This window comes from Erpetoichthys calabaricus, chromosome 2, assembly GCF_900747795.2.
Source record: "Erpetoichthys calabaricus chromosome 2, fErpCal1.3, whole genome shotgun sequence".
NCBI classification, from domain to species: Eukaryota; Metazoa; Chordata; class Cladistia; order Polypteriformes; family Polypteridae; genus Erpetoichthys; species Erpetoichthys calabaricus.
Window position 1 is genome coordinate 139,722,164 of NC_041395.2, and position 22,249 is coordinate 139,744,412.

Here is a 22,249-nt window from a genome sequence, read left to right on the forward strand (position 1 = left end):
TTGCTTTTTTTAATTGCCTTCACAGTGCTTTCACCAGGCTTAGATCTGCTAGATTTGAGTGAACCAACGGTCAAAAATCAAACAAAATGCAAAAAAAATGAGCTGAGTTTGAGAAGCGAAGGGTCAAAAGGACCATCTCACCGAAGGAAAACTGAAGAGACCGAATTGATCAAAGTAGACATTGAACAAAGTGTACACAGTTCCCGAACACCAGAGAGAATATCCCTGGATTCCGGTAAGAATAAAATAATGTTTTATTAATGGTGACTGGCTCTGTTCACAGGTGTTTTTAAATATTGATTGGGCTTAGCATTTCCTAATGTCACACATCAGCATAGTGAGCAACACTTCATTGAATCACATTGAGAAAAATGTTAAAATGCCACTTTAACAAGAGACACTGAGATATGGAATAATAGTACAGTTAACCAGAAACAAAAGAAGAAATGAAACAAAGAAAAAGAAATGTTCTAAAACAAAAGCCCTCAGTTTATATCATACAATATGTGCAATAAAATTGCTTAAAACCCCTTGAATTCTGTGATGAAACTTTAATATGGAACAGTAGCTAAAGGTGCAACAGCCTGGTGGTCATGGGTATCTATTGAGGTGGCAGCCCAAGGACCCAGTGGTGGACACCAGAGGTGAGGGATGCCTCACACTGAAAAAGGAGGCCTTCCATGTATGGTTATCATGGGAGACTCCCAAAGCAGCACAGAAATACTAACAGGCCAAAAGGACTGCAGCCTTGGAGGTCAGGGAAGCAAAAACTCGGGTGTGGAAAGGGTTTGGAGAGATCATGGAAAATGACTGCCAATCAGGCCCAAAGAGGTTCTGGCAAACCATCAGGGGATTCAGAAAGGGAAGGCAGGGATTCACCCAGGCTGTTCTCAGCAAGGGTGGAGAAGTGCTGATCCAGACTGAAAATGTTGTCTCGGAAAGGAAGGAACACTTTGAGGAGCTCCTAAACCTGATGGACACATCATCTTTAGAGGAGGCAGAGCCACAAGCTGTTGGAGGATTAACTTCCATTTACCTGAGGGAGTTAAGCAGCTCCGCAGTGGCAAGGCCATGGGTGTGGATGAGACCCACCCAGAAATGTTGAAGGCTCCGGACATTCTTGGCCTGTCATGTCTGTCAACCTTTTCAATGCGTCATTGGGAGCTGTGCCTCTGGAGTGGCAGACCATTTTGTGGGCTGACAGAAGGCATATGAATGCGTTCCTTGATATATTATATTGGTGGTGCTGAGAGAGTACGAGGTTCCCTAATAAGGGCTATTTAGTCTCTTTTTAATTACAGTGAGAGCTTTGTCCACATACTCAGATAAGCATCAGGGCTGTTTCCAGAGAGTGTGGGACTCTGCCAGGGCTGTGCTTTGTTTTCTGTCCTGTTTGTGATTTTTCATGGACAGTATATCAAGGCACAGCCAGGGATGAGAGGGGGTCCAGTTTGGTGGCCTTAGAATTACATCACTGCTTTTTGCAGATGACGTGATCCTACTGGCTTCATCTGGGTGTGAACTTCAGCATTGGGATGGTTTGTGACTGAGTGTGAAATACAATGGTGAGATTGACAGACAAATTGGGGCGGCGAGCACAGTTATGTGGTCTTCAAAGTGTGTTGGTAGTTGTGAAGAAGAAGCTGAGTCAAAGTTGAAGTTCTTGATTTGCCAGTCTAACTATGTCCCTACCCTTACCTATGGTCATGAGCTTTAGGTAATGACCAAAAGAATGAGATTGTAAGTACAAGCAGCCAAAATGAACTTTTTCTGTCAGGTGGCTTGGCTCTCCCTTAAGGATAGGGTGAAAAGCGCAGACATCTGAGAGTAGAGCCACTGACCCTTTGCGTCAAGAGGAGCCAATTGAGATGGTTTCTGCATCTGATATGGATACCTGCTGGACACCTCCCTGTGGAGGTTTTACGGGCACAACCAGTTGCAAGGAGATCCCGGGGAAAACCCTGGGCTCACTGGGAGGATTACACTTCCCAGATGGAAGGTGTTCCCACAATATGAGTTGGCAGTTGTGCTGGGGAAAAGGACATACGGGCTTCACTGCTAAGACTGTTGCCCCCCTAACCCAGCTTCAGATAAGCAGTGGAAAATGAATGAATGAATGAACTAATGAAGTAGTAGTGACAAGCCTGACCAAACAAAAACTGAGAGAACGTGTCTTTTTCTGTTGGATGGGTGTCTATATATTTTATTAGTACATTGTGCACCATGGAGTTCTGTATGCCTACTACTGTATTAATTAATATCAATCCTTATTGACTGTGTATGTCGCTTCATACTGTCAAACAGTTGGTTTTACTGTACTTCCAGATGTTAGTAGTTACACTGAACTTTATGCAATTGACATATCCAATAATTGTGTGGTCAGTGAAACTGAGCAGCTCATGTGACTGGAAAGAACAAAAGGATGTTCCATATGTACTGGTATTTCATGCAAGCCATTCATATTTTTGTCCCCAGCTTGAAAATTATTATTAAACAAGCAATTTTCTCATCCTACGTCTCGGCTGGCTTTCACTTGTTTTTGTGTAGTCTGCAGCTGATGATAATCACTTGTCCTGGATTGCACTGATATGTGAAGCAGCAAGTGGAAATTCCACCATAACATTTGAGTGAGAACTAGGACCAACTGGGCAGAATCAAGCAGAGTAAGGGTGGCATCAGTGGTTATGTGAAATGTATTGTTACCAAACATTTAGGGAAAAGCAGGCTCAAGACAGACCATGGAGCATTGAGGATCAAGTGTAGGCCAATGACAAGAAGAGCTAAAGGGTGCAGGAGTAAAACTGGAGGCAACCACTTAATATGGAAGTGCCTCAGCTTCCCCTTAGTCAAGTGTAACACGCATTTAATAAACATTGATAATGGTTAAGGAGTGAGCCAAAGTATCTGTTCAAATATGTATTAGTCTTTAAAAAATGTTTTTTTGTGTTCACTGCTTGTTTCCAGTTAATATACCAGCACCTTTAGAAAAATGGGAAGAAGTAAATTCACATGTGGAGCGCAATGGTAGCAGAAAGTGGAAACTGGAAAGGAGACGTTCTTCTAAAAATACGTCAAGTGAGTTATTATGGTAAGTCATTTGCATTTGTTTCTACTGATATACCAAAATATAATTTCTGTATCAATCGAGTAGTTTGTTACATTGAAAAAAAGAAGCTTTATCATATAACATTGTGGTTTAATCATTCTGGGAAAAACACTCATTGTGAACCTCAGTTAACAGAGTTCTATTTAAAATAAAAGTCAAAATCGTCTCACCAGCTTATTCATTGTGAACTCATCTGTAAATTGCAGATTTCTAATGAGATTTTGTAGAGAATAAGAACTACTGTATCTGCGTCTATTTATTTGAGGTACTAAAATGCATACGTTTTGATTCTGGCTGTTTGCTGCTTTTGTCTGATGGTGACACAATCATTCTAATTGCTTCTGGTAGATGATACCCCTGTCACGTGGTGCTAGCTGAAACTAAAAGATGTGGATATCAGACCAGTATGTCTCCTGTATTATTTGGACATGTTGTCTTGTGAAAGGAAAACTTCATGGTGCTAGTGACTCCACTTTGACTACAGTTATTAATTAGACAGCTTTAGTAAATGTTAAGTTTGTATTTGAATTGAGCCATGGATATATAGAATATTAGCGGTATTGTCAACAAACATAAAAACAGCAAAAAGAAAAAAAAGGGAATCAACATTCTTTAAAACTCCAACAGGCTAAACATTTAAGTAGGCAGCAGCTATTAGCAGACAGCATTCCTTTGTCCAGTACTGCATTTCTGTATGCGATATGCTTTATGGGGCGGCATGGTGGCGCAGCGGGTAGCGCTGCTGCCTCGCAGTTGGGAGACCTGGGGACCTGGGTTCGCTTCCCGGGTCCTCCCTGCGTGGAGTGTACATGTTCTCCCCGTGTCTGCATGGGTTTCCTCCGGGCGCTCCAGTTTTCTCCCACAGTCCAAAGACATGCAGGTTAGGTGGATTGGCGATTCTAAATTGGCCCTAGTGTGTGCTTGGTGTGTTTGTGTGTGTCTTGCGGTGGGTTAGCACCCTGCCCGGGATTGGTTCCTGCCTTGTGCCCTGTGTTGGCTGGGATTGGCTCCAGCAGACTCTCGTGACCCTGTGTTCGGATTCAGCAGGTTGGAAAATGGATGGATGGATATGCTTTATATTCAATGATTTAAATTGTGGTTGATTTTTCATTCCCAAACATATGAGCAACATTGATTCCATTGATTCTTCCCTGTTTTATCAGTTATAAGCCCATCTAAAAGGATCAAATATATTCCCAAATGTATTCCCATTCAGATCAAATAACGAAATTTAACATAGGCTCTGTCAAATAAAATACAAAAGAATCAGTAACCAGCATTACTATTAGATTAGTAATTCACTTTTGTAAATATTCTAATTTGATTTGGAATTTAGCTGGCAGAAGCTTAATGCAGACTGAACTAAAAAGCATTGTTCTGTGGAAGAATAAGCAGATTTACAAAGAAGAATTTGGAATGAATAAACAAAAAGGACTTCCATATGCAATGAAGCATTCTGATCAAAGAATCCATATTCACTCAGAAAACAATGTAACATTTAATCTGCGCCAATAATTCAAATAGAACAAAATATGAACTTAGTGGCAGTGGGTGCAAGGCAGTAAAGGCGGGGGTCTCTGTTAACACTTCTTTTTCACAACTTGGGATAAATTCTGCTTTTTGTGCAATTTGTGTAGGCTTTCACTAAGTGTTGTGTTCCCCTCTGGCATCCCAAAGATCCACAGATAAGGCTGAGTGTTGTGATTGAGTGCTGAAGTGTACCCTAGAATGAAGTGGACATTGTTGGCTTCTGTTTTGTGCCCCATGCTGCCAGGTCAGGCTCTGGCTCCTGTGGAATAGCAAAATGGAAAACACGAGTTTGGGAAAAGAAATGATGATTGAAAGGAATCAGACATCTTGTACTAATAATGTTGTAATGGTTGAATAAATGTACAAGTACCACATATGACATGTCTTGTTAAACAGTATGTATTTGGCTAAAATGCCTCTGGTAAAGATTATTATGTTTGGTTCTACCTACTTTTACATTAGTTGACACTATGTGCTAATTTACTGGCATGTCACAAATTATGTATTTAATTTCTGGCAGCCTAAATATCATTAATGTCACTGTACCAACTGAGCAATCTTTCTTCTTTGTGGAGATGCTCAATCAGGCTTCCTTTTAGAGTCGTCAGTCAGTCATTTTCTAACCCGCTTAATCCAGACCCGGGTCGCAAGGGATGCTGGAGCCTATCCCAGCTAGCACAGGGTGCAAAGCAGGAGCAAACCCTGGCCCAGGGCACCAGTCCATTGCAGGGTAAACACACACAAGAGCCAATTTAGTGTCCTGTCTGAAAATAACCATCTGAGTGTCAAAGAAAACTCAGCAGAGCCTTTCAGATCACTCATATCTTAAGAATTATTATATTCATGGATAAGGAAACTGACAAAGAAAAGTATAGCTTATAAAGCCTCCTTATAATTAAATGCATTAACTGGAAAAAGGCAAACCATTCAAAATGTCAAATCAGGATCTTTTTGAATTTTGGAAATGTCCATTTTTAAGTGCAATGGTTAAAGCTGCAAGGTATGCATTTTCATTCATTGCCATCGATCAAAATGACAGTTTAGCACCACCAATTAATCTGAAAGTATGCCTTTGAACTGTAGGAGGAAACTGGTACCCCCTGGGGAGATTCCCACATGCAAAGTATACCCAGAAGACAAGTCAGCTCAAAATCTAAGCAGAACCAAATTTGCTCATTTTACGTAATCTGAGTTTAGCTGACCAGGTTTGACAGGAGTAGATGATTATTTGGACCACAGTGTATCTTGAAATGTTGGAAGTGTTCTGGTAGGTGAAACAATCATGGATTTCAAAAGCATACTAAGGTCTTTATGATGATGGCATATTCTTCACCAGAGGTGCAAGAAGGTGTAAGAATGATCAGATACAGTCACTAAACTACATGACAGATTCTACAAATAAACATGAATGAACACACTAATAACACCCATTAAGTCATACTTCTGTGGTCGCACAGCCTCTAACCAACTTGGGAAATGTGTGAATTCAGCTAAATACATTCACTCAAAAACAGGCAGACGTCCATATGACTTGCTGTCATTATTTTTTCTTAAGTCAATGGCCCCCTGGAGTTTTATCAGCTGTCTGACCACATATTTTTTGCCTAGCATTTTAAGAAAATTATTCAATTTTATACTGGCATTCAAAGTTGAGGTCCTGGACTATATGAGACCTCTTGTGGTAGACCACCTGGACCCAGTGCAGTTTGTCAATCAGAGAACGATTGGAGTGGACGATGCAATTGCCTATCTGCACCACAAGGTTTATTCTCACCTGGACAAAGCAGACAGCCCCGTGAGGATTATGATTTTTAATTTCTACAATGCCTTCATTACCATCCAGCTATGTCTGCTGAGATGTTAGCTCAGAGGTATGCAGGTGGATGAGCCTATGGTGTTCTCGATACATGGACTATCCATCAGGCAGACTGCAGTTTGTGAGACTCAAGGACTGTGTATCTGATACGGATGTGAGCAACATTGGAGCACCACAAGGAGCAGTCCTGTCTCCTTTTCTCTTTACTCTGTACACCTGAGACTATAAATACAACACTAGGTCATGTCAGTTGCAGCAAAGATATTTTGCTAAGTAGTGTTTTTAAATGAATTTGGTAGGAATTATATATATGCATCAAGATACAGTGGTGTGAAAAACTATTTGCCCCCTTCCTGATTTCTTATTCTTTTGCATGTTTGTCACACAAAATGTTTCTGATCATCAAACACATTTAACCATTAGTCAAATATAACACAAGTAAACACAAAATGCAGTTTTTAAATGATGGTTTTTATTATTTAGGGAGAAAAAAAATCCAAACCTTCATGGCCCTGTGTGAAAAAGTAATTGCCCCCTTGTTAAAAAAAGACCTAACTGTGGTGTATCACACCTGAGTTCAATTTCCGTAGCCACCCCCAGGCCTGATTACTGCCACACCTGTTTCAATCAAGAAATCACTTAAATAGGAGCTGCCTGACACAGAGAAGTAGACCAAAAGCACCTCAAAAGCTAGACATCATGCCAAGATCCAAAGAAATTCAGGAACAAATGAGAACAGAAGTAATTGAGATCTATCAGTCTGGTAAAGGTTATAAAGCCATTTCTAAAGCTTTGGGACTCCAGCGAACCACAGTGAGAGCCATTATCCACAAATGGCAAAAACATGGAACAGTGGTGAACCTTCCCAGGAGTGGCCGGCCGACCAAAATTACCCCAAGAGCGCAGAGACGACTCATCCGAGAGGTCACAAAAGACCCCAGGACAACGTCTAAAGAACTGCAGGCCTCACTTGCCTCAATTAAGGTCAGTGTTCACGACTCCACCATAAGAAAGAGACTGGGCAAAAACGGCCTGCATGGCAGATTTCCAAGACGCAAACCACTGTTAAGCAAAAAGAACATTAGGGCTCGTCTCAATTTTGCTAAGAAACATCTCAATGATTGCCAAGACTTTTGGGAAAATACCTTGTGGACTGATGAGACAAAAGTTGAACTTTTTGGAAGGCAAATGTCCCATTACATCTGGCATAAAAGGAACACAGCATTTCAGAAAAAGAACATCATACCAACAGTAAAATATGGTGGTGGTAGTGTGATGGTCTGGGGTTGTTTTGCTGCTTCAGGACCTGGAAGGCTTGCTGTGATAGATGGAACCATGAATTCTACTGTCTACCAAAAAATCCTGAAGGAGAATGTCCGGCCATCTGTTCGTCAACTCAAGCTGAAGCGATCTTGGGTGCTGCAACAGGACAATGACCCAAAACACACCAGCAAATCCACCTCTGAATGGCTGAAGAAAAACAAAATGAAGACTTTGGAGTGGCCTAGTCAAAGTCCTGACCTGAATCCAATTGAGATGCTATGGCATGACCTTAAAAAGGCGGTTCATGCTAGAAAACCCTCAAATAAAGCTGAATTACAACAATTTTGCAAAGATGAGTGGGCCAAAATTCCTCGAGAGTGCTGTAAAAGACTCATTGCAAGTTATCGCAAATGCTTGATTGCAGTTATTGCTGCTAAGGGTGGCCCAACCAGTTATTAGGTTCAGGGGGCAATTACTTTTTCACACAGGGCCATGTAGGTTTGGATTTTTTTTTCTCCCTAAATAATAAAAACCACCATTTACAAACTGCATTTTGTGTTTACTTGTGTTATATTTGACTAATGGTTAAATGTGTTTGATGATCAGAAACATTTTGTGTGACAAACATGCAAAAGAATAAGAAATCAGGAAGGGGGCAAATAGTTTTTCACACCACTGTATGTTAATATAAAAGGATAAGAGAAACCCAGAAAGAGGACATCACCATGTTTGACTACCCTAGGCTAAAGGATCACTGATAGATAGATAGATAGATAGATAGATAGATAGATAGATAGATAGATAGATAGATAGATAGATAGATGGCACATTGCTCAGGAAAAACGAGACAGAGAGCAAGCTCAAAAGGCCAGACAGGAGTGAGCATAAGTCTGCATTTAAGTACTTCATCCCTAAAAGTTATTAACTAACCTCATTTTCATTACAAGCTCCTTGGACCTCATCATATTTTAAAACAATGCTAATTATTGCTTATTAGTTTTACAATATTCCTCAAGGAAGATTCCAGGCTAGATAGAAAAATTACAAGGGTGAACTCCATTTAATGGTAGGTGTTGCGCCACAAAATAAACACAAAACAAAGTGAGTGGTGCTTGGTCTGATGGAAATATCACATGCAGACAGGAGTACATTAAAGTTTAGGTTTGCAAAAACTGGGAAAAAGGAAATTTCAAAATATTACAAATGAGCCTTCTTCAGGGAAGACCTAACAGGTTATAATCTGCAGCTGTTCTGCAGCAATTAAAGTAAATTAAGAATTGTAAGTTGAAGCAAACAATTTGCACAGGTGTCCCAACTTCTTTTGAATACTTAACAACCCTCTGTCTGTTGTAAAGCAGAATTGGGGCAGACGGTGTCACTACACCCTCTGAAGTACTACTTGGACAATATTACACTGTAGAAAGTTGTAAATTCCAGTGATAATGGCAAGAAAATGACAATTAACAAATGAAATGAGACAGAGAATTATTACTCTTAGAAGTGTAGGCCTTTCATTTAGAGAAATTGCAAAAAAAAAAATCAAAGTGTCAGTGAGTACAGTGGTGTCCTACACAATCCAAAGGCAATTGGAAACCAGAAGAAACTCTGACAGGAAGAGATCAGGCAGACCCAAAGTCACAACCCAATCAGAAGACACGTTTCTGAGGGCCATCAGCTTGTGTCATAGGCATCTCATAGTACAACATCTTCAAGCACAGCTTTACAGTGGTCGAAAAAAGCAAGTCTCAGTTTCTAGTGCAGGTTTGACAGGGCAAGTGGCAGTAGAAAAGCCATTCCTTAAAGGATAAAATAAGGCCTTGAAAAAACAGCTGTGGACTGCTGCAGACTGGAAGGAGGTCCTATGGGCCGATGAATCAAAATTTGAAATGTTCGGTTCATTACACAAGGGTGTTTGTATGCCATCGAGTTGGTGAAAGGATAGCTCCATTAGCAACCGCTCAACTGACACAAAGTCAAACCAGCAGTACCCAAGGATTCTCTGGAGAGACACAGTACCAGAGTAGTCCACTCTTTGTCTCAGGTCACAGGATAGTGTCCATGTCTCACAACCATGTAGCAAAACAGTAAGCACCAGGACTCTAAAGACTTGGACCTTTGTCCTTTTGCAAAGACATTGGCTTGTGTCACACACCCCTTTCCAGTTACCTCATGACCCTTCCCAATCTGTCTACTGACTTCACAGGAAAAGGTAAATAAACCTCTTGACGAGGTCAAAATTCTTTCCACAAACAGACTTTAGCATAAATGGGCTTTCTCTTACGCCGACAGGACACAGAATACATTACATTCATGATATTACAGCTCTCTGAACAATTTAAATACTAAGATGTATACTTGATATAATTTTCATTATGAAATGAATTTAAGCATGTATTAAACATGGGGTCATGGTGGTGCAGTGGTACTGACAAGCTGGCGCCCTGTCCAGAGATTCTTCCTGCCTCTTGCAAGATGCTTGCTGCACCATATGCGACCCTCAATGAAATAATTTAATGCAGCAGTACTGTCTCTTTCAAACTTACCAAATCCCAATTCCTGTCCTTCCTTTCCTTTCTCCACGTAACCTATTGCCACACAATAAGCTCTTTAATAAATGTCAATCCATCTGTAAGCTTAGAACGGCGATTCTTCAAAACTTTTAAGGAACACTGAAATATCTTTGTAGTACATGTTTAATTATTCCATCCATCTAGCCATCCAAGGTCACACCAGTCCCAGCGAGCATACAGCGTGAGGCAGGACCAATCCCTGGATGGGGCGCCAGCTCATCGCTATCGCAGCGGCACCGTACCCACACATTTAATTATTAACAGTATACATTATTGAAATAAAATTTAAAATGCATCTGTATAATGTAATTACATATTTTAATGCATTTTATTTTAAAAATGATATCAAGAGCTCCAAGAAGATAGCTCTTGGAAATCTAAATCGACTTAGAAGCTAGTCGTCCTCATTAGTAAATATGCACTCTCTTCTATTGAATTGAATTGAATTTCTTTATTGTTATTGTATGGTACAATGAGATTCAATATGCAAATCCTCCATAAACGTATTTTCCTATAAAATGATAAAAAAAAATAATAATAATAATATAATAAAAAACAATGAAAAATATACAATATGAAAGCATAAGTACAATATACATGTACATATAGCGCAGATAGTGCAAATGGCTCATAATGTTTACAGTGAGGTAATTGTAATTCTAAGTACAAACAGTTCTACCGGGAGCACTTGATGGACTGATTCAGTGCGTTTATAGCTCTTGGGATGAAACTGTTTTTGGACCTCGAGGTCTGTGCAGGAAAGGATCTGAAGCGTTTAATGAATGGAATAAGTTCAAATAGACTGTGCTCATGGCTGAGATAGCATGTGCTATAAATGTTCTTCAGGGTAGATGCTGTATCCTCTGTGCTCTCAACACAGCCCGCTGTAGCGCTTTCTGATCAGCTGCTGTAGAGATGTGATTCCACACTCGGATACAGTGGGTTAAAATCCTCTGAGTGGTGTACTGAAAGTAACAACGCTAAAGCAGCTATGGTATTTGGAATAGTTTGGTCATTCTGTGCACCATTATATTGTTATAGGTTGATTATAATCAGATGCCTTAAATTTATAAACAATACAAAGTACATTTCAGTGTATTTGATAAAGCTGCATCAGGGATGTGAATCTAAAAATGAATGGAAGACCACAAAGGAACAGTAGCACTGCTTTGACGCTGGGTGCCACCAGTTTGCAAAACCGAGTGGAAACTTGCGTAAACACAGGGTAAGGCTGGCGTGAGAATGTGTGGGGCTTTATGCCAAGTTTAGTTTTTATAAATCTCAAAGTGAGTGTGGAAATGGGTATACACAACATTTTTGGGTATACGCACCATTTCTACATGAGGCCCCAGGACACTGGTATTATGGTTTAGTAGGGTTTTATTCAGTATTTTATTTTAATATTTTGTTAAATATTTTGTGAATTATGTTAGTAGGCATATAATTTGTCTTTATGTTCACCCTGGGTTCCTCAAGGCTCTGGATGTTGTGGGGCTGTCCTGGTTGACACATCTCTGCAACATCGCATTTATATTGGGGGCAGTGCCTATGGATTGGCAAACTGGGGTGGTGGTTCCCCTTTTTAAGAAGGGTGACCGGAGGATGTGCTCCAACTATAGGGGGATCACACTCCTCAGCCTCCCCGGTAAGGTCTATTCAGGGGTGCTGGAGAAGAGAGTCCGGTCGATGGTCGAATCTTGGATTCAAGAGGAACAATGCGGATTCCGTCCCGGCCGTGGAACACTGGACCAGCTCTACACCCTGGCCAGGATCCTGGAGGGGGCATGGGAGTTTGCCCAACCAGTCTACATGTGTTTTGTGGATTTGGAGAAGGCATTCAACCGTATCCCTCGAAGCATCCTGTGGGGTGTGCTCCAAGAGTACAGGGTACAAGGCTCGTTGTTACAAGCCATCCAGTCCCTGTACAGGAGGAGCAGGAGCTTGGTCCGTAAGTCGGACTCGTTTCCTGTTGAGGTTGGACTCCGCCAGGGCTGCCTTTTGTCACCGATTCTGTTCATAAGTTATTTGGACAGAATTTGTAGGCGCAGCCAAGGAGCGGAGGGGATCTTGTTCGGTGACCTCAGAATCTCATCTCTGCTATTTGTGGATGACGTGGTTCTGTTGTCTTCATCGGACAGTGACCTCCAGCTCTCACTGGAGTGGTTCGCAGCCAAGTGCAAAGCTGCAGGGATGAGAGTCAGCACCTCTAAATCCGAGGCCATGGTTCTCAGCTGGAAAAGTGTGGAATGCTCTCTCTGGGTTGGGAACACAGTACTGCCTCAAGTGGAGGAGTTCAAGTATTTCGGGGTCTTGTTCACGAGTGAGGGAAGAATGGCGCAGGAGGTTGACAGACGGATCGGTGCAGCATCCGCAGTAATGCGGGCTCTGCAACGGTCTGTCATGGTGAAGAGAGAGCTGAGCCAAAAGGCGAGGCTGTCGATTTACCAGTCAATCTACGTTCCTACCTTCACCTATGACCACAAGCTTTGGGTAGTGACCGAAAGAGCAAGATTGCAGATACAAGCGGTTGAAATGAATTTTCTCTGCAGGGTGGCTGGACTTTCTCTTAGAGATAGGGTGAGGAGTTCAGTTATCCGGGAGAGACTCGGAGTAGAGTCGCTGCTCCTCCGCATTGAGAGGAGTCAGTTGAGGTGGTTCGGGCATCTGGTTAGGATGCCCCCTGGACGCCTCCCTGGGGGGGGGTGTTACGGGCATGCCCCACTGGGAGAAGGCCACGGGCCAGACCCAGGACATGCTGGAGGGATTATATCTCCCGGCTGACCTTGGAACAGCTCGAGGTCCTCCCAGAGGAGCTGGAGGAGGTGGCCGGGGAGAGGGAGGTCTGGGCTTCCCTGCTTAGGCTTCTGTCCCCGCGACCCAACCTCGGATAAGCGGTGGATAATGGATGGATGGTTCTGAACATTATTTTGATTGTTTGTTTGTCATTTACTATGTATGTATTCTTCTTATTTTGTTAATGTGTTTAGTTATGTGTCCATCTCCTTGAGATGGCAGCGCCACGACGACATAAGGCTAGAGAACCACCTTTGTTAGTGATTGGAGATCACATTCACCTTGGCCCTGACAAGCTTGAAAAAGTCATGAGTGTTTTCCTGTTCTCCTTGCTTGTCTTATTGCTCTATCTTGCCTCCTTTGGTATAGAGAAGAGGAGACATTGTCCAATAGGAGAAGTAGCAGTCATTTCTATTAGAAGCCAGTCCACGGTCTCATCGCAATGTACATTGTGGCTGCTGGGCATTGTCTCACCTTCCAGGCCAGGTGAGTGCACGGATAAGAGAATAAGAGTTGGGGTGGAGGACATAAAAAAGTTAAGAGAGTCTCCCCAAAATCCTTCAAATACCTAAATATTCTGGAGGTGAATGCCATTGCCTCTCACTGTCAACTATAGTTGGAATGAAAAGCATGTTTTTGGAATGGCCAGGTCAAAAATCTAGATCTCAGCTGAACTAATGTGTCAAAACCTGATGTTGTAAAGATAGCCAAGGAAATAAGAAAGAATGGGTAATTATTCATCAACATTGATAGAGATATTGCCAAATATAGAATATGTCTGGGCATGTCAGAGCTGTGGAATGCAGCATCATGTTTTGAATAGAAGGTTCATTTACTTTTACACACTGGGTACATTAATTTTATGCTAAATAAGATAACATAACATTTTCAAAGCCCACTAAATCTGCAGCAGGGCTGTGGTTGGTTGGAGTCTGTCCCAGTAAGCACAGGGAACAATACAGGAACAACCCCCTGGACATTGTGCAAGTCCATTGTAGACACACACACTAACCTCCACCTAACCAGAGGAAACACCTGCAGACATGGAGAGAACGTTTCATGCAGGGAGACCTGGGATGTGAAAACCTCGTCTCCTTACTGCAAGGCAGCAATGCCACTGAGCTGTCCCTAAATAAAAGATATCTTTTGTAAATTATTAACTGAGTATGTTTATTGTATGGGTGTTCATTATTTACAGTAGCCTAATAAAATAACAAAATAAAAATGCATTAAAATAAAATATTAAAGTTCCACATCTTTTCACTGACATTTTTTTCCATTTAAACTGGCGAGTTCAGTTACTTCAAAGAGTACAACATATATTTACTTGCACTACATGTTGCTAACATGGCCTATAACCCCCAAAAACATCTGATATCAAAAAAATAGGAACATCAGAGAGAAAATCAAAGATGAGCTGCCAGGCGCTTTGACACAGATCCAGTAAGGTAGGGCACATCCTAGTCAATGACACTTTCAGACTTTCTACACAAATTCTACCTCCCACAGACAGAAAGTGTCAGCCTATGTCACTGTGTTTTGTTTTGATATTTTTAACAATAAATCAATATTAAATATTTGGAAAGGACAGAAAGAAACTTACCATATGGTAAAGCTGTGCATTTAGCTGGAAACTGCAAGCAAGCATGAAGACAGATCAACTATTTTTGTGCTTTTAGTAGTCTACCTGTGAATCGAGTTAATAAGTACGTTTGACACCACTTAGTCTTACTGCTTGAGAATCATGTTTAAAAATGACACAAGGAAATAATATAATAAAAATTACAACATTACAAATAGTATGGCAAAGGTGAGTAGTGAAAAATGAGCAGAAAAGAGAAAGGTTTTACAACAAAGCTAAAGGAAAGGTACACTTAGATACAATTAGGACATCACAAAATCAAGATAAAGTGTAATTATATCATTATGAAATAATTATGAAGCTCAAAGGCATCAGTTACCCACCTACTCCTGAAACGGGGTTCCAATAAGGAGACATTTAGTGCCAAATAACCCTAAACAAATGGCCAATTTAGAAGCACGAGTACCTGGTGCCAAAATTGGTTTTACAAAGAACCAAAAAAATACATAGGATAAAAATAATAACCTAGACCTTAATAAAGATGATCCTAAAACATTTCATTTTCATTTATTTCAATCTGCTTATGCTGCTGAGAGTTTAAAGTTGGACATACCAGGCCACCCTATTCCTAGCATCAGATCCTTGTTCTACCTGGAGAATGGAAAGAGGCTCTTAGACAAGTCAAGAGATGTAATGCATCTCCCAGGAGGCCATGCATAGTACACCACCTGCAGGATGCGAACAACACATCCATACCACCTCCTCTTCTTCCTGTTGGTGCAGAGAAGCAGCAAAGTATTCTCCTATATTTTTAACGTCCTCATCTAATCATAAAAAGTGACTCAGTCAATCCTTTGTGGGTACCTCATTTTAGCTGCTTTTATTCACAGTCTAATTTTTTCAGTTACTACCCGGAGCTCATAATCATAAGTGACTGACTGCTAAATTGAACTGTGAATTAACCCCCATTTCATCACCACAAAATGGTATAATGTCTGCAGAACAGTAGATGCTGAGTCACTTCACCTTTACCTTTAATGAAACCTTCCTGTCATGGCTCAGGTGGGGTTTTATCCCTGGCTCAAGTGTATTTTCTTTTGAGTTAGTCTTTTTGCTGTTTTTTTAAATATTATTGTTTTTTTATTTTATGTTATTATGATTTTGTTTTCACTCTTTCTGTATCTTTATATAATTTTATGTAGTATGTTAATTATTTTCCAGTTTTTTATTATGTTAGTATTCTGTGTATTAAAGGGGTTTGTTTTCAGCCCTGTTCCCTTTATGTAGACACTAAGGGGGTGAGTCCACCTGTTGCTGCACCTGGCAGAATATACAGGTGAAGCTCCTGTCACTCAGCATTGTGTTTGCTGCTGACGTTTGGTTTGTGCTTTCTTGTATTTTTTTATTTCTTCTGTTTTGACCCCCTTGCCTTGGGATTAAGGCTCTGTTTCTGGTTATTCTTAGGCATTGTTCACTTTTAAGGCCAAAACCTATTTTTTGCTGCTTTGCTTTTTTGTGTTTCCTCTCATGAATCTTCTTGAAGTGCTATTTAAATATTAAAGAAGCTTTGTTTATTTTTATTGGGATATTTTTTTCCTCCTTCTGACATTTTATGATATTTAGACTTTAAAAGGCCTCAGCCCCATTTTTGGGCATATGCAGGCCAGAGCCTGCTATTTGAAAGCAGAGTCTAGGCTACTGAGAGTGAGGGCTGCCTTGGGGATACAGCCTTGGTGGAGCATTGGTCTGGCTTTTAATTATTTTGAGGCACCATTTCTGTATTTTTGTTAGTGGAAAATCACAAGACGTAATGTATTTGAACTCCCCCACCCATCCTCATCCGCAAGAAGGGCACCATTCTTTTCTGGGAAAGGATTATGGCCTCAGATCAGGAGGTACTAATCTCATCCTGAGCAAATCGCATTCGGCTGCACACCACTGTAATGCACACTGGAGATCGAAGTCAGATGAGGTCAAAGAACAACTTTATTTGTAAACAACAGATGTTCAACTCTTAGATAATCAAAATGGATACTTTCCATGACTCAACCGCACCTTGAAAATCACAAATTGGGAGAGGACACGACATAGAAGAAACTCACAGACCCACCCATCCAGCTCCCAAAGTTGTTTAGTCTGATTGTCATCAGTTGGTCTATTGATAAAAATCACAAATTAATGAGCACTTGTCTTACATAATCCATCTACAAATAAATGCTAACTTCTACTAACTGGAGGATGCTCTGCCATGGATTGGCAACCTACCTAGGGTTGGCTCATGCCCTTCATTCAATGTTGCCAAGAAAGACTCCAGTCTGGAACAGATTAAGATGGTTCGTAAATTGATGGATGGATTCCATGAAGAGTGTTAAATAAATTATACAGAATATAAATGTAGATTATTACAGGGAGCAACTTTTTGCTTTGCTTTATATGAGTTCTCAGATTCACTTTGCAGGTCTGCAAGAGTTTTAAATGTTTATGATCCAATGAAATATTGCTTTGTGCTTACACCATTGAATCATCTTCAAGTTTTTTTCTTACTCCAAAACTAACTTCTTCCCATTTTCATTAGGTTAACAGAAAACAGAACACAAAGCGAATTGGCAACAAAGAGCTCCTTAGAAGTTATTTCTGCTGTAGACGGAGAGCCAGCATCTCAGGTGAACTATTCCTTTGTCTTCATTAATTAAACAAGTCTGTGGAAAGACAAAACTAAAGAAAGAACAAAAGAGTGTGACAGGTGGAAAAAGTGTAGTGCTTACAGGATAATAGAAGTTGTCTCTGACAATATACACTTAAGATCCACAAGCATAAACCGAGCAGGTGTCAGCAAGCTGCAGATTTGCCCTTTTCATGGCATCCTATTTTCATTCTCTCTTTTAACAATATTTTTATGAGGTCACCTTGAAGCTTCAATTTTTTTACTACTGATGCAGTGCTTATTTGGTGCACGTTGTTTTTGACAGCTCACTGCTGTAACCACATGATGAGCACAGAAGCTAAGCAAAAAGTATGAGGGCAGGTTAAACTAGAAACATAAAGTGCAAAGCATGTGCTTTCATAAATGACAATAGCAAGTAGCAGGTATCAGTGTCTAACATTTTATGATGGTATAGCTGCAAGTGTTGACTTTATGGCAGTAAGAGATATATTGCAAAAGCGGAATGTTCTGTTTTTCCCAAAATACCTCCATTATGTTTTTAAAGCATGTTGCATTTTATTGTTATAGAGCTACATCTGTTTTAACTTACAGAATGGCTGTCAGGCCTACAATACCACAATACATGATATATTCCTCTCATTTTTCTCTAACGTCTTGATGTAATCATTAAGTGCCACCATTATATTCTAAATGATGTTGTATCTGTGAAGCCATGCAATAAACAAGCAATAAACAGCATGATCTAAAAAGATGTTACAAATGAACACGCATCCTTTTGAATTGTCAAAATTTTTTCCAATATAATAAAGCTCCAGTGTGATGTAAAATGTAATAATTTGTCAGTATTTTCAGTCTTATTTTACCTGTCTTTCCTGTAATAATTTTAAACGCTACTAGACTTTCTGTTTAGCTGTAATACACTGCAAGAAACTGCAGAGTGAATCAATAGTTGGATAGGCCTGATGTGTCATGGAGCCCTGAATGGATCCTGTAATACACGTTCAACGCAGGGCTGTCCACAGAGTCCGCATCAAGAGCTGGGGCTTGTAGAGGAAGCGGGCCTGTAATGGCAGTCTGACAATGGTGACAGTCTAAAGAGAGAGACACTTGTGCAGCTAAACTAGGTTTGTTTCCATGGCTTAGGAGCCTTGCTTTGTCTGACCACATCTCTGTCTTCATTAACCATCTCCTGATTACTTTATATCCTCATAACAATCCTCGGACACATTTTGTGTCGCAGCAGTGTGCAGCAGTGTGCTGTGAGCTTCTGCATTTCGAAACATGCTTTTGTGGTTGAAAAAATAAAAACAAGGGCTGCAGGAAGCACATTGGAAAATGTTAACCTGCAGGGCAACAGGTTTGTTTGAATGGCCACCTTTGATTTTTAGTAGCCAGACTTGGCTCAATAAGTCAGCTAAAAGTAAAAGTTACCAGCAGATCTTTTTGTTGATTTAGACCTTTCCATTGACATGCAACAAAAGTTTGTAAAGAATACAGCTTAAACGTTTTCCACAATAAACTATTTTTCTAAACAGGGTTTCCAAACACACTTTCCAGTGTTACATTTTTTGTGCCAATTGTCCTACCTAGAAGAACTCAATTTTCTTGCCTAAGGCTAACAAAGGCAATCATTTGAAATTGTGTCAGTGTATGTTAGCATAGGGACCATTAATCTCTCCTGGAGAAACACTTAGAGGTATATTATCTACTGTTTATTTATATTATGGCATATTAGAATAAAGAAAACTTGTCCCAATTCGTCCCAAAACATTCTTATTTCTATCATAGGAAGATTCCTTCCTATCAAAATGCATTTGAAGCTCAATTTAACCTGTCTTCAGATTACAAGGGTCCGGTAAAGGACAATGGGCTATCATTGACAGTTACTCTGCACAATGACATCACATATTGATTTACAAAATGTAGTTATGTGAATATTCTATCTAGAAAATGAAATATTAAAATATTTCACACATCTCTTTAATCATTATCACTTTTGCATGTTGTGTGTCCAGTAGGGGGTTCCACTGAGCCTCAAACCCCAAACAGTCCAAAAAAAGTGATTTTGATTTATAAAACAGAGTACCTTCACAGGTTCCTCCTTTCACAAAACAAATATAAGCACATGTAGAATCCTTCATCCTTTCCCTCCTCCTCCTACTCTTCCTCCTCTCCAGTGAGTGTTGTCCACCTCCTCCCGGCTCTGACCCTTAGGTTGAGATGAGGTAGCCTCCTTTATGTTGGGCCTGTTAGTACTTCCAGTGTCATAGCATTTCTGGGTCATGTGGAAGCTTGACAAAAGGGTGAGGTGGGGTGAGGGCTTGTCCTAGTAGCACCCTCTGGCAGCACCCAAGGACCCCAACAAGGCATTCCTTCCTAAGTGCAAGTCCCAAGTCCAAACTGGGACCAAGCCAGAGGAGCACTGCCACCTCTCATACAGGTGCTTAGACCCCCTCAGTGCATCCATTAGTTGTCCTCCCTGACTGGAATTAGAATTGAGAACCATCCCGGCTTGGTTATGCCTCCATCAATAGTGTCCATCCATTTTTACCTCTGGGCCTGGTAAGGAATCACCTCCCATCCCAGTCAGGATGCCAGTCCATCTACTATGGTACTTAGAGTTGCTGTAAAAAGTTACAAAGTCATTAACTTAATGAAAAACAACTCTTATTTTTAAAAGGAGTATAATACAATTAAAAGCTATCACCACTCTCCCTTTCATTTTCTGAAGATGCTTATTATAAGCAGCACAGAGCATAAAGCAAGCATCTAAGTTGGGTAGGTGCCTTGCCAGTTTAGAGTTATCCATCAAGTGAACCTACCAGTATGTATAGTGGAAACTAAAGCATTGGAGGACACCCTGCACAACCCTGGGAGTAGGTGCAAAGTCGACACAGAGCATGAACAGGCCAACATGCAAACCCCTTTAAGGACAGTGGCACTACTAGTTACATTTAGAACAACTTATGGTAAAATAATACTCATTACTTTACATTTTTGATGATGCAAAAGGATTACTCTACTTACAGCCTAAGAAAAAAAACATATTTTGAAAGCAAGTATTGTCATGTTAAGCTTTTTGCATCACCTTTTGACAATCCATTAGCTTGAATGACATGATTTTTTTTTTGTTCTGGAATACCATTAACATGACTAGACACAACAATATAATTGCTAGATACAATATACAATTAAACATAAAATCTAAAGAGGTGTGAAATGGAACAGAATGATTGGTTTGTGTGTAGATAATCCCAACATAAGCACCTTCCTGCCAGCATAGCTCTTAATGGTGCCCCACATGACAAGTAATTATAAAAAATTAATCAAAACTGAAACAGTAGAACATTGATGTAGAAAGAAGACGACTTCTTAATAGAAAACCAGGCAGACGTGTCAAGTAGAAGTTAAGGGTTGGCAAAGTCAGTCCTAGAGGGCTATCATGGCTGCAGGGATTTTGTTACAGCCAGTTAAACCCCTTAGAGCCTGTGGTTTAACCTCTTGCTTAATTAAGCTTGTTGTTTGTTCCAGGATTAAATGTAATTTGGCATGGTGAATTTTGGCTTTACATTGATTTGTAGGCAACAACAAGCAGTAGTATGAATGGCATGTGTTAACACTTCCACAGATGCCTGCTCAAAACAAATTAACCAGCTAGAAAAAAGTGGTCTCCCTCAGCCTAAATACACTTAAAACAGGCCAGCAGTTTGCCATGTCCTTCCTGAGGTGCACACATTGACGGGCGTGCATATCTTTTTATGCTTTAGCACACAAAGAAAGGAGTTAATAAATCCACCCTCTTGGCCACCAATACCACCAAAAATATTCAAAGGCTGGACAGCAAAACAGTCCTCCTCCTAAAACTTGGAATGTATGGAAAGCCATAATCGAGTCCTTTGAAAATCAACTACCTATTTATGTATTTATTTATTTAAAGAGTTTCTGTAAAAAGCCAAATTCCCCCTGGTGACAAATAAAGTATCTATCTATCTATCTATCTATCTATCTATCTATCTATCTATCTATCTATCAATCTATCTATCTATCTATCTATCTATCTGTCTGTCTGTCTGTCTGTCTGTCTGTCTGTCTGTCTGTCTGTCTGTCTGTCTGTCAATCTTCAAAGTTACCCTGTCCCATGCTTACTCCTTGCAAACATTATTTGTGCACAGTTATTCACTGTGAAGTAGGTCTGCAAAATTGATTAAAAATTACAATTTGAATACTTACATTAAAATAAGAACACTGTAGTGACTCTGACCTATGAGGAAACAGGCAGGCAACAGTCTGCAGAGGACTGGGACCACTTGTGCTGGTGAGGCATTAAAGGAGCTGTGCAGATCAGTGAGGCACTTTGGAATTGAAAAAGGATAAAAAGATAGCAGATACAACATGAAGAGCTTAGGAAGATGGCTATGCCCCTGAGAAGCCCCAGACCTTATTAGGTGTCCTTAAAGGCAAACAGTGGGAGTTAATCAGGTTTTGCGTCACAAAATAACTACGTTTTTCCAAGAGCCATTAACTGTGGATGGTGCCCTTTTGTCAGTCCTTCCTCCTCCACGCCTCAGACTGTTATGTATTCAAATGCAGGTTAAATATTCTGGGTGCTACATATACATTTCTCACCAACAATGGAAAAACCTAGTATGTCATATCTTCTTGGTCAGCGGAATTGATATGTTTATGTCCTGAATTACGTAAAATACTGTGTACATACTAGATTCTTCCATCATGCTATGACCGGAATGAAGACATACTGTATTTGGCCATCACCACTACTACAACTCCTGCATATAAGAAGTAATTAAAAACTACAGCATTCAAACAAACGTGACACTTTTAAACACATCCATTCACCAAAATGAGTTTCTCTGCACACACAATTGACATGATCAAAAAAAAGCAGAATGGGGTAGAGTTTGGC

At 40.4% G+C, this 22,249-nt stretch overlaps 1 protein-coding gene across 3 annotated transcripts in view; it reads left to right on the forward strand.

Annotated features, from left to right (window-relative positions):
- pex5la (peroxisomal biogenesis factor 5-like a) overlaps positions 1-22,249 on the forward strand; it is a 293,523-nt gene that overhangs the window by 169,009 nt on the left and 102,265 nt on the right. For all 3 annotated transcript variants that reach the window (XM_051923954.1, XM_051923953.1, XM_028794576.2), the window contains 3 exons: positions 26-235; positions 2,965-3,088; positions 17,236-17,323. In XM_051923954.1, coding sequence (XP_051779914.1) covers positions 26-235; positions 2,965-3,088; positions 17,236-17,323 — 422 coding nt within the window. The remainder of the gene's footprint in view (positions 1-25; positions 236-2,964; positions 3,089-17,235; positions 17,324-22,249) is intronic.